Source organism: Panthera uncia, chromosome D1, assembly GCF_023721935.1.
Source record: "Panthera uncia isolate 11264 chromosome D1, Puncia_PCG_1.0, whole genome shotgun sequence".
Lineage (NCBI taxonomy): Eukaryota > Metazoa > Chordata > Mammalia > Carnivora > Felidae > Panthera > Panthera uncia.
Window position 1 is genome coordinate 11,116,362 of NC_064808.1, and position 17,543 is coordinate 11,133,904.

At 39.3% G+C, this 17,543-nt stretch overlaps 2 protein-coding genes and 1 pseudogene across 2 annotated transcripts in view; 1 reads left to right on the forward strand and 2 right to left on the reverse strand.

Moving 5' to 3' along the window:
* The window catches only part of LOC125933338 (olfactory receptor 5B3-like), a 1,403-nt gene extending 488 nt beyond the window's left edge, over positions 1-915 (reverse strand). Inside the window, exon 1 of the mRNA XM_049646317.1 lies at positions 17-915. Coding sequence (XP_049502274.1) covers positions 17-898 — 882 coding nt within the window. The 5' untranslated portion in view covers positions 899-915. The remainder of the gene's footprint in view (positions 1-16) is intronic.
* A 5,244-nt stretch (positions 916-6,159) lies between these two features.
* Positions 6,160-6,961, forward strand: LOC125911286 (olfactory receptor 5B3-like; annotated as a pseudogene).
* A 6,579-nt stretch (positions 6,962-13,540) lies between these two features.
* LOC125911288 (olfactory receptor 5B2-like) lies at positions 13,541-14,491 on the reverse strand. Its single transcript, XM_049615109.1, has one exon. The coding sequence runs from the start codon at positions 14,489-14,491 to the stop codon at positions 13,541-13,543; it is 951 nt and encodes a 316-aa protein (XP_049471066.1).
* Positions 14,492-17,543: the final 3,052 nt, after the last annotated feature.

Genomic DNA, 17,543 nt, shown 5'->3' on the forward strand with positions numbered 1-17,543 from the left:
TGAGTGCACTCTTAACCTCTTTGTTCCTCAGGCTATAGACCACAGGGTTCAGCATGGGGATGACCATGGTGTAGAACACAGATGCCATTTTGTCTGTGTCCATGGAATGGCTGGAACTGGGCTGTAAGTACATAAAAATGAGTGTCCCATAGAAGATGGAGACTGCAGAGAGGTGAGAAGCACAGGTAGATAAAGCCTTCTGATATCCTGTAGATGAGTGCATCTTTAGGATGGTGATAAATATGAATATGTAGGAAATCAAGATGACCATGAGAGCAAAAAAGCTGTTGAAGCTCACTACATAAACAAGAACCAGCTCACTGACACGTCTATCAGAGCAAGAAAGAACCATGACTGCAGGAACATCACAGAAAAAATGATGAATCACATTGGACATACAAAAGGAGAGACTGAACGTGTCTCCAGTGTGGATAGAGGCATTCAGGAAACCACAGGTGTAGGAACCTATGGCCAGACATGCACACACACCTATTGTCATGGTGGTGGTGTCATGGAGGGGTCTGCACACCGCTGCATAGCGGTCATAGGCCATTGAAGCCAACAGGTAACTCTCCACAGTGGCAAAGGCTGCAAAAAAGAACATCTGAGCAGCACATGCATTGTAGGAGATGACCTTGTCTCTTATAAGTAATCCAGCCATGACCTTGGGAGTGACAGCTGTAGAGTAACAAAGGTCCACCAGAGACAGGTTACTGAGGAAAAAGTACATGGGAGTGTGGAGACGAGAGTCCAACAGAATCAACGCTATTATCCCCAGGTTTCCAACCAGAGTGATGAGGTAGATGAGGGTGAACACGATAAAGAGGGGAACCTGCAGTTCTGGATCACTGGTTAGTCCCAGCAAGATGAACTGAGTCACTTCTGTCCTGTTATCCATCAGTGTTGAGAACCACAAACGCTATGGCAATGAGAAGGAAGAAATGGGTGATAAACCAAGAGACTTATATTGAAAAGTGTATACATACAGTATGTGTTATTTCATTAGAGCAGTAGCTTGTATATCAAGTTTCTCCAGATAAAAAAAAATTAGCTTGACAACAAAAGTCAGCGCATTAATGATGTGTAGATTTGCAAACTGTTGAATCTGAAGTATGGAGCATCTCTTCAATTCTGAAGTTTTAGAAATCTGTAAACTGAGACGTAGAGAATTAAATAACTTGATCAAGATGGCTCGTCCAGAAGGAATGTCTGGCCGTTCACTTCCCCCAAGCCTAGTGAAAGCAGGTACTTGCCCATGACTCACCCACCAGGAACTGCTGCAGACCCTGTAGAGGTACAGACGGTCCCCAACCTACGATGATTCGATTTAATGATTCTTCCACTTTACGATGGTGCAACAGTGACACACGTGCGATAGAAACCATACTTCAGATGGTTATTTTTCCAGGTTAGCGATACCTGGTACAATCTTCTCTCCTGGCGCAGAGTAGGGGCAGTGAGCCAAGCTCCAGGTCGGCCAGGCAATCATGAGGGTCAACAACTGATGCATTTCCAACCATCCTGTACCGACACAGGCATTCCGTGTTTCACTTTCAGTACTGTATTCAATAAATTACAAGAGATATTCAATGCTTCATTATTAAATAGGCTTTGTGTGAGATCATTTTTGCCCATCGGTGCAGTAATGTAAGTGCCAGGAACATGTTTAAGGTAGAAAAGGCTAAGCTATAATGCTCAGTGGGTCATATGTAGTAAATGAATTTTCTCTCTTTTTTTTAAAGGACTAAGTGTTGTGTGATCCCATCTTTTTAGTTTTATCTATTTAAGTCATCTCCACACCCAACATGGGAACTCACAATCCCGAGATCAGGAATCTCATGGTCTTACAACCGAGCCTTCCAGGAGCCCCAGTGAATTTTCATCTTATGATATTTTCAATGTGCACTGGGTTTATTGGCATATCAGCAATTGGGACATAACGCCATTGTAAGTACAAGAGTTCTGTGTATTCGTTACATCTTCTCAAGAACATTATGAGTTTTATTTGTTATTCCTTGCATTTGACTTATGATACACAGAGGGGTGTCTGGCTGGCTCAGTCAGTAGAGCCTGTGACTCTTTCTCTCAGGGCAGTAAGTTTGAGCCCCTGGGTGTAGAGACTATTTTTTAAAAAATCTTAAAACAAGTGGAAAGAAAGTAAATTATGATGCACAGAGGTTGAGTAACTTTTTATATTTAAAATGAGTATTAATTGACAAGCCGTGCTTTGGACCCCAGCCAACTTTTGAACCCACACTATTCTTGAGGTGATAGTCTAAATCATGTTTAAATCAAGTTGAATTGAACTCAGTGCAATTGCTCATTGTCTCCATTCATCCAAATGCATTGTTTGAGGTTCCCCAGTGAAGTATCAAGAGACACATGCATAGTGCATGAGGTGGTCTACCTGCAGCCCGAAGGGCCAGGACAGCCAGCAGAGGCAACCTGAGGGGAAGGCACAGAATCGCATGGACCTTGGGCTCTAGGATGAGGTGCATATCAGCCCTTGTAACACTTACTGACTCACGAATCCCAACTTACCTGAGCCTCCTATTTCCACCTGCAAACAAACAAGACAATAATGAGACCACATTATAAGAATTAGGAGCATTAATCCTTAGAATTAAATGAGGTAATGCCTAAAAATACAGTAAAATCAGGCGTGCATGATGTAAGAAGTCTCTTCAATTTGCCTTTTCTCACACATGAGGGCCTCGAAGATTTTCTGCGATCTCCAGGGTTTCTGTCTGTCTTTCCTTCATCCATGTGATTGGCTGCCCCAACAGTTCCATGCGAACCTTCTCGTGCCTCATCTCTTCCTTGAGATCCATACAGTACCTTGGATGAGAGTCCCTGTGGCTGTCACTCCGTCTCTCATGCCTGCCATCTCATAGCAGAATCAGAGATCAAGGGTTAGTGGTTCCTTGTTTGTGGTCTCTCTTCAACCTGCAGCTCTGTTTTGGTGGCAAGTACCACGTTGTAAAATATTTCATTTGAATCTTTTCTTCCATAAGAACAGTACTGTAAATCTGTTCACTTGACTTTGAAGCCTTGAAAGGGCGTCTCTCCTCTGCTAACTATTAACATCTTCCTTCTAAACTTTGGCAATTTCCCTGTACAAGCCTGTGTCATGTGGACATTGTTTGCCAACCTTAACACACGTACCTACTTGGAGCCTGTACTACATTCTATAAGCAATAATAAAGGCTTTATATGTCAAATGTGTGTGCATACAGGAGCTAGTATTATTATGCCTCCTTCACCATTGTGGAGCGTGAGGATTTGAGAAGTTACGTGATGCTCTAAAATACACAGCTAGCATGGGAAAGAGTCAAGATTCAAGAGTTAAATCCACTTTCTGTGTAATCAAAAGGCTCTGCTTTTAGCCATTCGCTGTCAACATCTGTGGTTGTACTGCTGACGATAAGCTTGAAATTATAGGGAAAAGTTATAGGGAAATTATAGGGGATCTTGTTAATTCATATGAGGGATTTTGTAGTTTAAAGGTTATTTCACTCTTGCTCTTGCTTGTTTGTGTCCAATGAGAGGCCAGCATTGAGTGACCAGGATGAAATCACCACTCGATCAGAGAATCATCTGTGGCTCTTTCGTTCATATCTTTAGCAAAGCAGAACGATGTTCCTTAAGTATCAATAAACTCCCTTCTGAAGGAAATTTTGACATGTATATGCCAGTCTCACCTCCGTAGTTTGGAAAAACATTGAAAAGATCGATTTCTGTTCTCAAATAACTCGAAATAAGCAGAGCTGCCCTACTGCTTTGCATGGATTACACTTCTCATTAAAAATGTTTACGGAATATGGATGCTTACCGTGAGCAGGAAGAGCCAATGTTGCGTAGTGGGTCTGAATCAGAATCTCAGCCGTAGAATAATGCATAAATCCTACTACAGGAGCTCTCTCAGGACATGGTCATAAGGCTCCAAGGTCTCCGAGGCAGGGAAAAATGGAGGAAGGAACATTAACGTGGTTAATTTCTGAACCTACCATGCATTCCTTCTGTGTCCTTAGAAAAATCACTGACTTTCTCCTTATTTGTAAAATAAAGATGATATGATTCCCTCTGACATAATTCAGACTTATGTCTGTAAATAACAAGCAGGGAGTGTCTGTAAAGCATCTGAGTAAGAAATTATCATTTTTAAAGTCAATTGATGTGATTTTTCTCTTGGGGTGTTTCCCCTGAATGTGGTTGCAGGCTGACAGAGAATTCCACGATAAGACTTCTGTGCACTAGCAAGTTTAACATTCACATGAATAAATGATCACCAAATGGGTTCAGCATGCAGACTGGTGCCTCTACAATGATGTCATATGGAGTCATCTTGGGATTTCATTGGCTAATGCATGGGGACATGGAAAGAATTATAGAGACACAGGGACTTCTGGGAATTTCCCCTGGGAGAACATTTCTGGCACCTCATCCCACTTTCCCAGGACAGAAGTAATTAAACTGCCTGTGGGGGCCATGCTGGTAATTTTCACTGAACACACATATTTTTGTATTACTTGTTAGTCCTTATTATTTTTGTCAGTTTATAATTATGTATTATTTTTCATGCAATAATATCCATAATCCCAGTGGGTAGTTGTAAGATTCTGTCAAATTTACGACAAGTGAGCACTAGCACCTAAAGAAATTCATGGGAACTGCTTTTGGTAAACCCATTCTCCTACCCACTGTCCCAGGCAACCTATAAACTGTTTTGTCTAAATAAATTTGCCTTGGCAAGAGTATCCTAACTGTAATTCTAAACTATGTACTCTTTGAGTCTATAATCTTTCACTTAGCATTTGAGACCCATCTCTGTTGCTACCTGTGACAAAGGGCAATATTTTTTACTGTAGAGTAGTATTTAACTGTATGGTCATTACCGATTGTTTATCCCTCTCTTCAACTGAGGTACATCTGTGTTGGTTCTAGTGTTTGGTGATTATGAATAAAGACGATCTATGAGTAGGCATTTTTCCAAAGAAGACCCATAGATGGCCAACAGACACAAGAAAAGATGTTCAACATCACTTTTCATCTGGGAAACGCAAGTCAAAACCACAATGAGCTACCACCTCACACCTGTCAGAATGGCTAAAAGTGACGACACAGAAAACAACAGGTGTTAGAGAGGATGCAGAGAAAGGGAAACCCTCTTACACTGTTGGTGGGAGGCAAACTGGCGCAGCCGCTCTGCAAAACAGTAGGGAGTTTCCTCAAAAAGTTAAAAAATAGAACTACCTTATGATTCAGCAATTGTACTACTAGCCATTTACCCAAAGATTACACAAATATGGACTCGAAGGGCCACAGGCACACCAATGTTTACAGCAGCCTTATCAACAATAGCCAAATTATGAAAAGAGCCCAAATGTCCATTGACTGGTGAATGGATAAAGAAGATGTGGCACATATATACAATAGGACATTACTCAGCCGCGTCAAAAAGAATGAAATCTTGCCATTTTCAATGATGTGGATGGAGCTAGAACGTATTAGGCTAAGCAAAATAAGTCAGAGAAAGACAAATACCATATGATTTCATTTATATGTGGAACTTAAGAAACAAAATATATGAACATAGGGGAAAAAAAAGAGAGACACAAACCATAAAACAGATTCTTAATGATAGAGAACAACCGGGGGCTGCCGGAGGGAGGTGGGTGAGGGATGGGCTGAATGGGTGATGGGTATTAAGGAGGGCACGTGTTGGGATGAGCCCTGGATGTTCTATACAAGTGACGAATCACTAAATTCTACTCCTGAAACTAATATCACACTGTAGGTGAACTAACTGGAATTTAAATAACTACTCAAAACAAAAACAAACAAGAGACATGATCTAAACCTTTACCTAACCTTTTTTCTTTCAATGAAGAAACACTCGTTTTATTTTTTATTGAAGCATAGGTGGTACCCAATGATACACTGGTTTCAGACCTACAATATTGTGATTTGACTGTGATTTGACATTATGCTCTGCCACAACTCTAGCTCCCATCCATCACCACGCCACCCTTGTAACACTGTTTACAATACCACTGACTGTATTCCCTACGTTGTAGCTTCCTTCTCCTGGTTTATTCATTTCCTAAGTGGAAGTCTGTATCTCCCATTTCCCCTTTGCTCACTTTGCCCTTCCCCCCCATGTGTCCCCGCAGGCAACCACCGGTGTGTTCTCTGGATTTATGGCCCTGTTTCAGCTTTTTGTTTGTATGTAACCTCTCTCTGGTGGACCCCGTTTACTTCCTAACTGTTACTACCAAGGCTGGCTTTCTCACAGAGGATAAAGTCAACTCCTCTGGTGACTGTGTTGCTCATGTGTTCTTCTGTGTGGCTTTTGCCAGTGTAGACTGTTTCTTGCTAGCGGTCTTGGCTTACGATCGGCCTGCAGCGGTACGTAAGCCCTTACATTATACCACCGCTGTGACCACCAGCTTGTGTGCTCAAATGGCAGTAGGCTGCTATGCCTGGGGTCACCCACCCTGGATTCACCTTCTGCCTCTTCTGCCATTCCAATGTGGTCCATCACTTTTTCTGTGATATCTCCCCAATCTAGGTTCCTTCCTGTTGTGAGGACTACATAAATGAGATCGTGCTTTTTATCTTAGTAGATTTCTAAGTTTGTTTTGCCCTGATAGTAATCTTGACCTCCTATCTGTTCATATTCATTGCCCTCCTGAGGATGCGCTCAGCTGACGGACAGAAGAAAGCCTTCTCCACCTGTGCCTCACACCTCACTGCAGTCACCCTCTTCTGTGGAACTGTCACGTTCGTGTACTTACAACCCAGTTCTAGTGATTCTACAGACAATGACCAAATGGCACCTGTGTTCTATGTAATTAGAGTCCTCATGTTGAGCCCTACTGTCTACAGTCTAAGGAATAAAGAGGTGAATAATGCTTTCAGGAAATCCACTAAGAAGATGAAGATTCCGTTCAGCCCATAGATTAATTAGAGAGATTATAAAACTGAATAGATAACCAGTTCTCTATTGTTGTGTAGCAAAATATCACAATGCCTAGTGACTTAAAACAACAGTTTATTATTTCTCATAGTTCTGTGGTTGGCAGGGCAGTTCCTTTGCTGCTTCCACACAGGCTCATTCACGTCTTCTGCACAGTCAGCTGGGCTGAAAGGTTCAAGATGGCCTTACTCACGTTTCTAACTGTTGATTCTGGTTATGCCCTACCTCTTCTCCACAGAAGGATGGACCTTTCTTTCATCCTCCAGAGGATGGACCAGCTTTCTTACATAATATTCTCATTGTAAAAATAAAACAGAATGGTTCTCAAAACACAGACTCTTAACACACTATCCTCTATCATATACTAATTAGTGGTATCAAAAGGTTGGCCCCAATGCAAGCATGAAGAAAGACTCCACCTCTTGAAGAAAACAGCTGCAAAGGATTTGTGCCCAGAGTTAACCTACCACAATTAGAAATTAGGCTAAAGTACTGTAACAAAGAAAGCCAAACTACAGTGGCTTAAATACAAGAGCAACTTATTCTCAACTAGTGGATGCGAATCCAGCAGGATATATATGAATTATCTGGACATGACGTGTCTTGTTCATTCTGGGGCCAGGTTCAGTCCACATAGTCTCTATCTACCATCTCCCAGAATATTGAAAGTCTTTCCTCATCATAACTATTCTATCTGCAGGAAAAGAGGAAGAGATGGATTGAAGGAAAAACAATTTCTTTTCAAGAAAGTGATATAGTAGCTGTATGCAATACTTCTGAGTACATTCCATTGACAAGAATTCAGTCATAAGGCCACAAAAATGACCTGGAAAGCTAACTTCAAAATTTAATCTTTAGCTGAAAGTTAATGTACTTAGCTGAAATTCCCATACTTTTGAAGAAGAAAAGAAAGTTTTTTGAGGAAAACCAGCATCCCACCACACAACTTGTACCTGAATCTGAATGGCTAGCCTTGTCTCCAAAATTGGGTCTCTGGCTCGTGTTTGCCCTTAGTGTAAGGTCTTTTCCTAGACCTCACATTGCTTTATTAAGAGCCCTTTTCTTGACCACATCATCTAAGATAGCTTTTTATCTCTTATCGACTCTTACTTTTTTCATAATTTAAAATAAGTCTATGAAATTAATATTTTATTTGTTTGATGGCTTTTTTTGTTTCTTCCAAATCATATAAGGTATTTTATATTGATCTAAGCTGGTCGGGTTGTTTTTATTATGTTTAAAATAATGAGATGACATGATATGATGGTGTACTGGATGTGGAGTGGGAGGAAAATGGTAACCTAGCTACCTAAGCACTAGAAGGACTACTATGTGAGGTGTGACAGGCATGAAAGCAAGAAGTTTGGGTGAGAAGAGGGCATGAATTTCACTTGGGGCATACAAGACTTGAGATGCCTCTCAGATACCACAGGGAAGGTTTAGGACTGGAATCGTATAAATTTAGAGTTTTCAACATGAGAATGAGAACATAGGTAAGAGAATGTAGGTAGAGAGAAGCTAAATGTTTTCAAGGACTGGCATCTGGAACTTTCTTAATAAAATATCACCAAGATGAGGAGCCAGTGAAGGTGTCCTGGGAACCTAGTGGTGAGAAAAGCATCAAGAGGGAACGGCTGTGTCAAAGCTGTTGGTAGGTCAAGCAATATCAACACTTAGAACTGGCAATATGTCATAGTGATATGAAGTTGGTGGATGACTTTGAGTGGTTTTGGTGGGATGGTGGGGTTACAAATCTCATAAATGTTTACTCAACGATCTATTCCATGATTATTCTTTGCTTTACATAGTTTCTAAGTATTTTCCCAACCTGAATGATGGAGGAAATGCATGTTGTCTTTTCCCAGAGCATCTAGAAAGACAGGGTCTTGAGACTTTAAACTTTGAGAAGAGAGAAGATGGGTGGAACCTAACAACATGGTGGGAACAGAGGGTTTTAGGAGAGAGCTGGCTGGGAAGAGATGTTTGACAGTAGATGATGCTTCATGAACCTGAGGATAAGTTATATCAAATTCTTACTTTGCATCAATTCATCATTCTGGGCTTCACTTCCTGTCCATTTTGTCTGAGTACCAGGTTACTGTGTATTTTGTTCTCTGGAAGAATTAAGGAGAGTGGGTGGTTTATGTCACCCTGGGAAAAACAGTGTAGAGACAGGGAGAGAGGAGGCACAAGAAGTGGTGTGGTGCTTGAAGTGAGGAACAAGTGAGACAAAGGCAAGGACTTGGAACAGGAACTGAGAGACTAAAAGAGAAGTTATGTGCACACAGTCTCTACTCACAGATGCTTCAAAAACCATTTAGGAAGGTCCTCAGCCTCCTGTTATTTCATTTACCAGTTATAGGAAAGAAGGCTGGAGGGTTTGGGGTCATTTGAGTTCCAATGGAGAGTGAACTGGGCTCTTTGGAGAAAGGGCTGATGACTGGGTTGGGACCAGAATAGCACAACAGGAGCCCAGAGTGCCTTACAGTTCCAGAAAGTAAGGAGGAGTTCAGAAAACAGAAAGATTGAGCATCTCACAAGGAACCAAGAGTAAAACTGGAAGTGCCCTCAATGACCAAAGATGGAGCGATCTGAACAATAAAATAAATAATAAAGTACAAATTGTACCCCAAAGCACAAAGCAAGTATATGTAACTCCACATAGATGTAAATAATAAACAAAAAAAAATTTTTTTTTCCTGTAGAAAAATTCTAAATTACATGTTGAGACTTCCCCTAAGAGGTGGACAATCCACATTGATTGTGGCCTGAACTTAGTGACATGATTCTAAAGTATAGAATTTGCTGGTGGAAAACGATAGCATTATACTGAAGAACCTGGAAAACATATCTTGTTTTGGTGATTAAGGTTACTATCCCCAGTGACAAGTCACGGTAATATGTGTCCCCTGATAAGGTGTGATGACAATGGCAATTCTTATTTTTCTGAAAACCTATAATCCTGACCACACACACGAAAAAATCAGACAAACACCGATTGGAAAACCTTCTAAAAAACAAAAATTGGAAGACCTTCTACTTCTGAGCTGTTAAGGTCGTGAAAATCCAAGAAGGACTGAGACACTGTCACCAATCAAAGGAGATTAAGGAAATGGGACAATATATTCAGTGCTGTATTCTGAATCTGTAAGAGCAAAATGACATGAGTTGAAAAATAATAATCTCAATGAATTTTTTAAGTTTAGATAACAGAACTGTATCAATGTTGGTTTCTTAGTTTTGACTAATGTATTATGATAAAATAAGATGTTAACAACAGGGGAAACTGGGTGAGAGGTATAAAGGACATGTATTATATAATACCCCAGCTAATATTTTGAAAATCTAAAATCGTTTTCAAATTTCAGATATATTTAAAGTAATTATTAAGAAATGGTTCCGATGGGGCACCTGGGTGGCTCAGTCGGTTGAGCGTCCGACTTCGGCTCAGGTCATGATCTCGCGATTTGTGAGTTGGGGCCCCGCGTGGGGCTCTGTGCTGACAGCTCAGAGCCTGCAGCCTGCTTGAAATTCTTTGTCTCCCTCTCTCTCTGCCCCTCCCCTGCTCATACTCTGTCTCTGTCTCTCAAAATTAAATAAATGTTTAAAAAAATTTTTTTTAAAGAAATGGTTCCAGAAGAGAAACTATTTTCATAGACTTCAGAGCAGATACTTGTGTTGCCCCGCACAGACCCCACTAATGTCAACATATCCCTCTTAGGACATTTATGCACCGTTTTGCAAATCTTGAGAAGTTGGATGCTTTTAAAATTATAGAGATGGGAAAGGAAGATGGGTAAAAATTCCTTTGGAAGGCTTTGTTATAAAATTCAGCTCACTTCTAATTCAAATAAAATATGCACTGACCATAGATTATATTAGCATATTGAGGTAGGTTATGTTAATTGTAAAATATTGTCATGCTTACATTTTCTATGGATGTTTAGAATCATTGGGGTTGATTGAATAATCATTATTTATGAAGAAATTTTGCAAATTGAACAGTTAGGAAACTTTGCAGACTCATATTATTATGTGTTATTATAATTTATTAAAAACAATTTATTTCATGCATTTTCATTTAATGAGAAATTCCTAATAAAAAAGAATTAAAATAGTTTTATATGATCTACTTGATAATGTGGTTTTCAAAAGGTTATTTGTGCAAAAGAGTGAAATGCAAATAGTGAGTGAGAGAATATAGAAAAAAAAAAAGCAAGCACATATCCTAAAATGCTCTCAAATTCTTTTTTAAAGAATTACATAATGTATTACCAAGCTTAAATTAACAATTCAGTAAACAACAGATGCTGGCAAGGGTGTGGAGAAATGGGAACCCTCTTGCACTGCTGGTGGAAATGCAAACTGGTTCAGCCCTCTGGAAAACAGTGTGGAGGTTCCTCAAAAAATTAAAAATAGAACTACCCTATGACCCAGCAATTGTACAACTAAGAAATTATCCAAAAGACATAGGAGTGCTGATTCATAGAGGCACTTGTACACCAATGTTTATAGCAGCACTTTCAACAATAGCCAAATTATGGAAAGAGCCTAAACGTCCATCAACTGATGAATGGATAAAGAAGATGTGGGACGTATATACAATGGAATACTACTTGGCAATGAGAAAGAATGAAATCTGGCCATTTGTAGCAACGTGGATGGAACTGGAAGGTATTATGCTAAGTGAAATAAGTCAGAGAAAGACAGATAACATATGTTTTCACTCATATGTGGAACTTGAGAAACTTAACAGAAGACCATGAGGGAAGGGAAAGGGAAAAAAATAGTTACAAACAGAGAGGGAGTGAGGCAAACTATAAGAGACTCTTAAATACAGAGAATAAACTGAGGGTTGATGGGGTGGGAGGAGGAAAGGGGAAAAAGGATGATGGACACTGAGGGCGCTTGGAATGAGCACTGGGTGTTGTATGTAAGTGATATATCATGGGAATCTACCCTCCAAAACCAAGAGCACACTGTATACACTGTATTTTAGCCAACTTGACAATAAATTATATTTAAAAAAGAATTACATAATGAATTATTATCTATAATTATCAGCGGCTCAAATATATTGACTTCTGGGCTCAAAGCTTAATTAATTTATTCATTAATTTAACAAATGTTTATTGAGAAATTATTATGAACAATTTAAGTATTGGGGATAACGTTGTTAATAAAGAAGATTCGCTGTCTTGTGTGGTGTGTGTCCTAGCTGGACCAGTAAACAAGTAAACAAACTAACAAACAAATAAATAGAAATTGTTGTATGGAAACCAATTTGGCAATAAATTTCATATATTTCAAAAAAAAAAAAGAAATTGTTGAGTACTGATCAGGACTATGAAGAATAGAGCAAGTTGAGAACAGTGTCCATAGGAGGTGGGAGGGCTGTGATATGCTAATATTTAAACAAAGACCTGAGGGAAGTGAGGAAGCTTTTTGAACATCAGCAAGTATAGCAAGTACAAAGGCCCTGAGGCAGGAGGGAGGTTGGATTGTCCAGGAACAGCAGGGAACTCAGTGTGAGGGGAGAGGAGGCAGGGTCTAGGAGAGGGGCAAGACATGACGTAGCTCATCTGAAACTAAAGTATCCCTGCCTGAGTGTCATTAGCCATCTCGTAGTATTTTCAGCAGGAAGATAGATAACATTATCCTTACTCAGTGCCTTTATTGTTTTACAAAACATAAGAAGAGATAAACAGAAAAATTGGAAAAATCTCTTGTAATATACAGACCGACTTTTCTTTTTCTGGTCTTTTTGCTTTTGAAAATTGCCCTGTGACAAATCTGTTTCTAACAAACACTAAAGACAGAAGTATTGATTCCTTTAAAATATTGTATGCATGTAGCTCTGAATAAAATGTGCCACAAACGTATATATTTTTATTTCAAAATTTATGTCATGTCTTACTTCATTTGGGACCTTTGTTTTGCCACCTTCAGTCATTTTTCTTCTTATTCAAGTATAATTAACATACAGTGTTATATTAGTTTCAAGTGTACAATGTAATGATTTGACAATTTTATACATTTCTCAGTGCTTATCAAGGTAAGTGTACTCTTAATCCCCATTTTGGACTCTTGAAAAAATTTCAACTACAGAAATAAATAACGTCAGACATAAATTCATATTCTAATATTTAAATTGACTATTTTAACTTTTCTATTAAAAGCTAGCCACACTACATTTAACTCCTTTAACTAATTCCCCACTCCTGTGTGCATCTGCACATATGGGATTCTTCCATATGCTTCTATTCATGGATTTTTGTGTGCCATGGTTTACATATAGAGATGCATTGTTATATGGTAAGGAAAATAATGAACATATAATTAATAAGTTTTACTACAAGCAGGGCCCCCAAATTTTTAAGATTCCCATTGGCCATCCTCATTTGGATATCATGTATTTGGACATATACTTCTTTTTCCAGATGATAGACTTTTGAACAAGAGATCGTATTGCCTCAGTAATTTAGGTGGAGTGGGGGGCATTAAAATGTGGCTAACTGCATGTTGGAAATCTGAGAGGATTTACACAGATCATTGTGCATGCTACGACTTTAGTAGAAAGCCTAGAGACAGTTTTGCCTTCTCACCCACCTTCTTGAAAGCGGTTTTAACTTCCTTGTTTCTTAAGCTATAGACCAGGGGGTTCAGCATGGGAATAACCATAGTGTAGAACACGGATGCGATTTTGTCTGAGTCCATGGAATGGCTGGAGGTGGGCTGGGCGTACATAAAGATGGCTGTCCCATAGAAGATGGAGACTGTAGTGAGGTGGGAAGTGCACGTGGATAAAGCCTTCTGATAACCCTGAGTTGAGTGCATCTTCAGGATGGTGATAAATATGAGCAGGTAGGAAATCAAGATAACGAAGACAGCAAAAAAGATGTTGAAGCTTGCTACCACAATAAGAATCAGTTCACTGACATGTCTATCAGAGCAAGATAGAGCCATGACAGCTGGAACATCACAGAAAAAGTGATGGATCAGATTGGACTTGCAAAATGAGAGACTGAACGTGTCCCGAATGTGGATGGAGGCATTCAAGAAACCATAGATGTAGGAACCTATCGCCAGACATGCACACACCCTTGTCGTCATGGTGGTGGTGTAATGGAGGGGTTTGCACACTGCTGCATAGCGGTCATAGGCCATTGAAGCCAACAGGTAACTCTCCACAGTGGCAAAGGCTGCAAAAAAGAACATCTGGGCAGCACATGCATTGTAGGAGATGACTTTGTCTCCCATAAGGAGCCCAGCCATAACTTTGGGAGTGACAGCTGTAGAGTAACCAAAGTCCACCAGAGACAGGTTACTGAGGAAAAAGTACATGGGAGTGTGGAGATGAGAGTCTAAGAGAATCAAAACAATCATCCCCATGTTTCCAAACAGCGTGATGAGGTAAATGAGGGTGAACATGATAAATAGAAGGATCTGTAGCTTTGGATCATTGGTTAGTCCCAGCAGGATGAATTCAGCCCCTTCTGTGTTGTTCTTCATAATGTTGTTTGGGAACCACAATATGCCCTGTAGTGATGAAAATAAAGGAAGAGAGTCATAAACAAAAAAGCAAGTGAAGTGAAATTGAAACAGATACATAGAAAGATAGATACACAGAAAGATAGATGATAGATGATAGATAGATAGATAATCTAGATAGATATCTCAATGATAGATTGGTAGGTAGATAGATGATAGATAGATGTGCATTATTTCTTTACAGCAGTAATTCTTCATATTATTCAGATCTCAAGTGTGAGCTTGACAATGAAATGTAATGCATGAATTCTCTATACAGTCACACATTGCTAAAACTGAAGGATCTTCATGGATCAAGTCTCACTTTCTAAATTTTGTAAATTTGTAAACTGAGATGTGAAGAGTAATGTCTTGATCAAGATGGCAAGTCTGAAATCAAATATATCTGTCATTTCAGTTCCATGGATCATTGAATGTTTATACCTGTATGTTGCTCTAGACAGAAACTACTCTAGACACTTTGTGTGTATTCATTCATTTTTTTCAACAACCCTATGGGATTGGCTAGTTCTTTATTACCCCCATTTAACTTGTGAAGCACAGAGATTAAATCATGTATTTAAGTTTACAAAATTATTACTGCCAAAGCCAAGTTTTGCACCCACGACTGGTTCTTCAGTCCACTGGTCTTAATTTAAGTAAAATTGAACTTAACTCAATTTACACATACTCATTGACTTCATTATTCCAAACTCAGTGTTCGGGGCTTTCTACTTAAGTAACCGAGATATACAAGCATAATGGATGTAGTGGGGTAACTTGAGCACTAGGCCATGTATAGCCAGAAGAGGCAATTCTGAGGGCAAGGCACAATGTCAGGTGTAGAGCTGAGGCTCTAGGAAGTGGTGTCTATCAACCCTATCATTTACCACCCAAGAAACATTGATTCCAACCTCAGTACCAGGACCTGATTTCTTCCATACACACAGTGCAGATTGTAATGAGACCTACTCCAAGATATTGTTGAGTGATCCAAATGAGATAATGCATTATAAACAAGGGGTAAAGTGTTGGATGTTTAGCATGGCCTGACCAATGTTACTGTAGTATTATTTCTAGGATGGAATGATAACCTTTCTGTTTGGGAAAGGCGGGTGGTGATATGAGGGATTCAGGTGTGGATGAGTTCTGAGGCCTTGTAGCCTCTCCTTGGTTTCCTTTTTCTCACACACTTGGTCCACTGATTATTTTGTTCCTTCCAGTGTTCCTCAGTCTGTCCTCTGCCAGCTCAAGTTCTGTTCTAGTCATTCCAAATGAACCATTCTTTTGCTTAATTTCTTTCTTAAAATCCATATTTTAGCAAGAGTCAAAAGAGTGTCTTTTCTTAAACTCACTCTTCCTCCCATTACTATTATCTCATAGTTGGATCACCAAGATCAAGGGTTGAAAGGTCCCAGTTTTTGACTGCCTTGAGCCTGCAGGTCTGTTTTGGTGGGACGCTCCACGTTTTTAATTTATGTGATATGTTCTTGTGTAGGAACAGTGTCTTAAATCTTTTAACTTTGAATTTGAAGCCTTTAGAAAGACATCTGTCCTCAACTAATCACTCTCTACCATGTCCTCCTGATTCTGTCACATCCTCACTCACCAAACCTAGACCCTGAGGTCGTTGTGTCTGTCAAGCTTTGACAATCATAACATCTCAGAATAGGACATGTTCTACAAACAGTAAGAGCTATATGCATATACATTTCTATTCGTGCATGTGGACATATATTTATGCATGTGTTTGTATATATGTGTAAAAATGTATCATTTCATTTAAATTCACTGAGATGTTGTGAGGTCAGTGTAATTGCTATTCCCCCTTTACCATTTGAGAGGTTATGTAAAGCTCTACAATTACATAGCTTGAATGAGGAAGATTCAAGATTCAAATGATCCTGTGACCAAGTCAAAAGCCTGTGCTTTTAGTGACCTTACATTGGCCTCTGTAGATGTGCTAGCAATATTAATAAGGACCAGATAATGCTGGAGAGATTACAGCGGAGTACTAATCTTGTTAATTGAATTATAACACTTTGTAGTTTATAGAGAGGTTATTTCACTGTCGTCTGTTTTTTTTAACCTCCAGTGACAGGACAGAGATAGTAAATAAGATGAATTTAAAAGTTACTGAATCAGGGCATCACTTAACTTTTTTGTTTGGCTGATCTTTTTAAAGAAAAGAGTTGATGTTATTCCATAGATATCACTAAACTCCCCATTGATGGAAATTTTGATACTAAAATCCCAGCCTCAGCTCACTGCTTTAGAAGTAATGTTCAAATCATCTATTTTGGTGCTCAAATAACTCATAGTAAGTAGAGCGCCCCATGGATTTTGCATGAATTATACTTCTTACTAAAAAAAAAAAATACACGCAACATAGAAGCTTACCTCGCTGGTGGAAAAGAAGAGACAGGCAATCCTGAATAGTGAGTCTGAAATCAGACTTTTTGCTATGAAATAATGCATATATACTGCTGGAGATGTTCTCTATCAGGTACTAGTGAAAATTCCAAGACTTCTAAGACAGGTAAAATTGGAGGAAAGATCCCAACATGGAGTCACAAACATGATCCAAGTCCTAAACCCACCCTTAGTTCTGACTACGCTTTTGGAGCAGCCGCTTGTTCTCTCCCTATTTGTAAAATAAAGGATAAAATCACCTCTCCTACATAATTCACAGAATTGTGTGGTGATGAGCAAAGGAGGGAAGCTCTAGAAAACACCTTGCTTTTTTTTTTTTTTTTCTTTTGGGATGAGCACTGGGTGTTGTATGGAAACCAATTTGACAGTAAATTTCATATATTAAAAAATAAAAAATAAAAAATAAATAAAGAAAGAAAGAAAGAAAGAAAGAAAGAAAGAAAGAAAACACCTTGCTGAGGGGTTCTCACCTGGAACTCAATCAATATCATTTCCATGAGGAGATGTTTTCCCTGGCCACGATCGCAGGCTGGAAACAAATTCTCAGGTCCAAGGTCAGGGAGGAAGGTCTGCATGTACCAGCAAGGATAGCAGTCAGCTG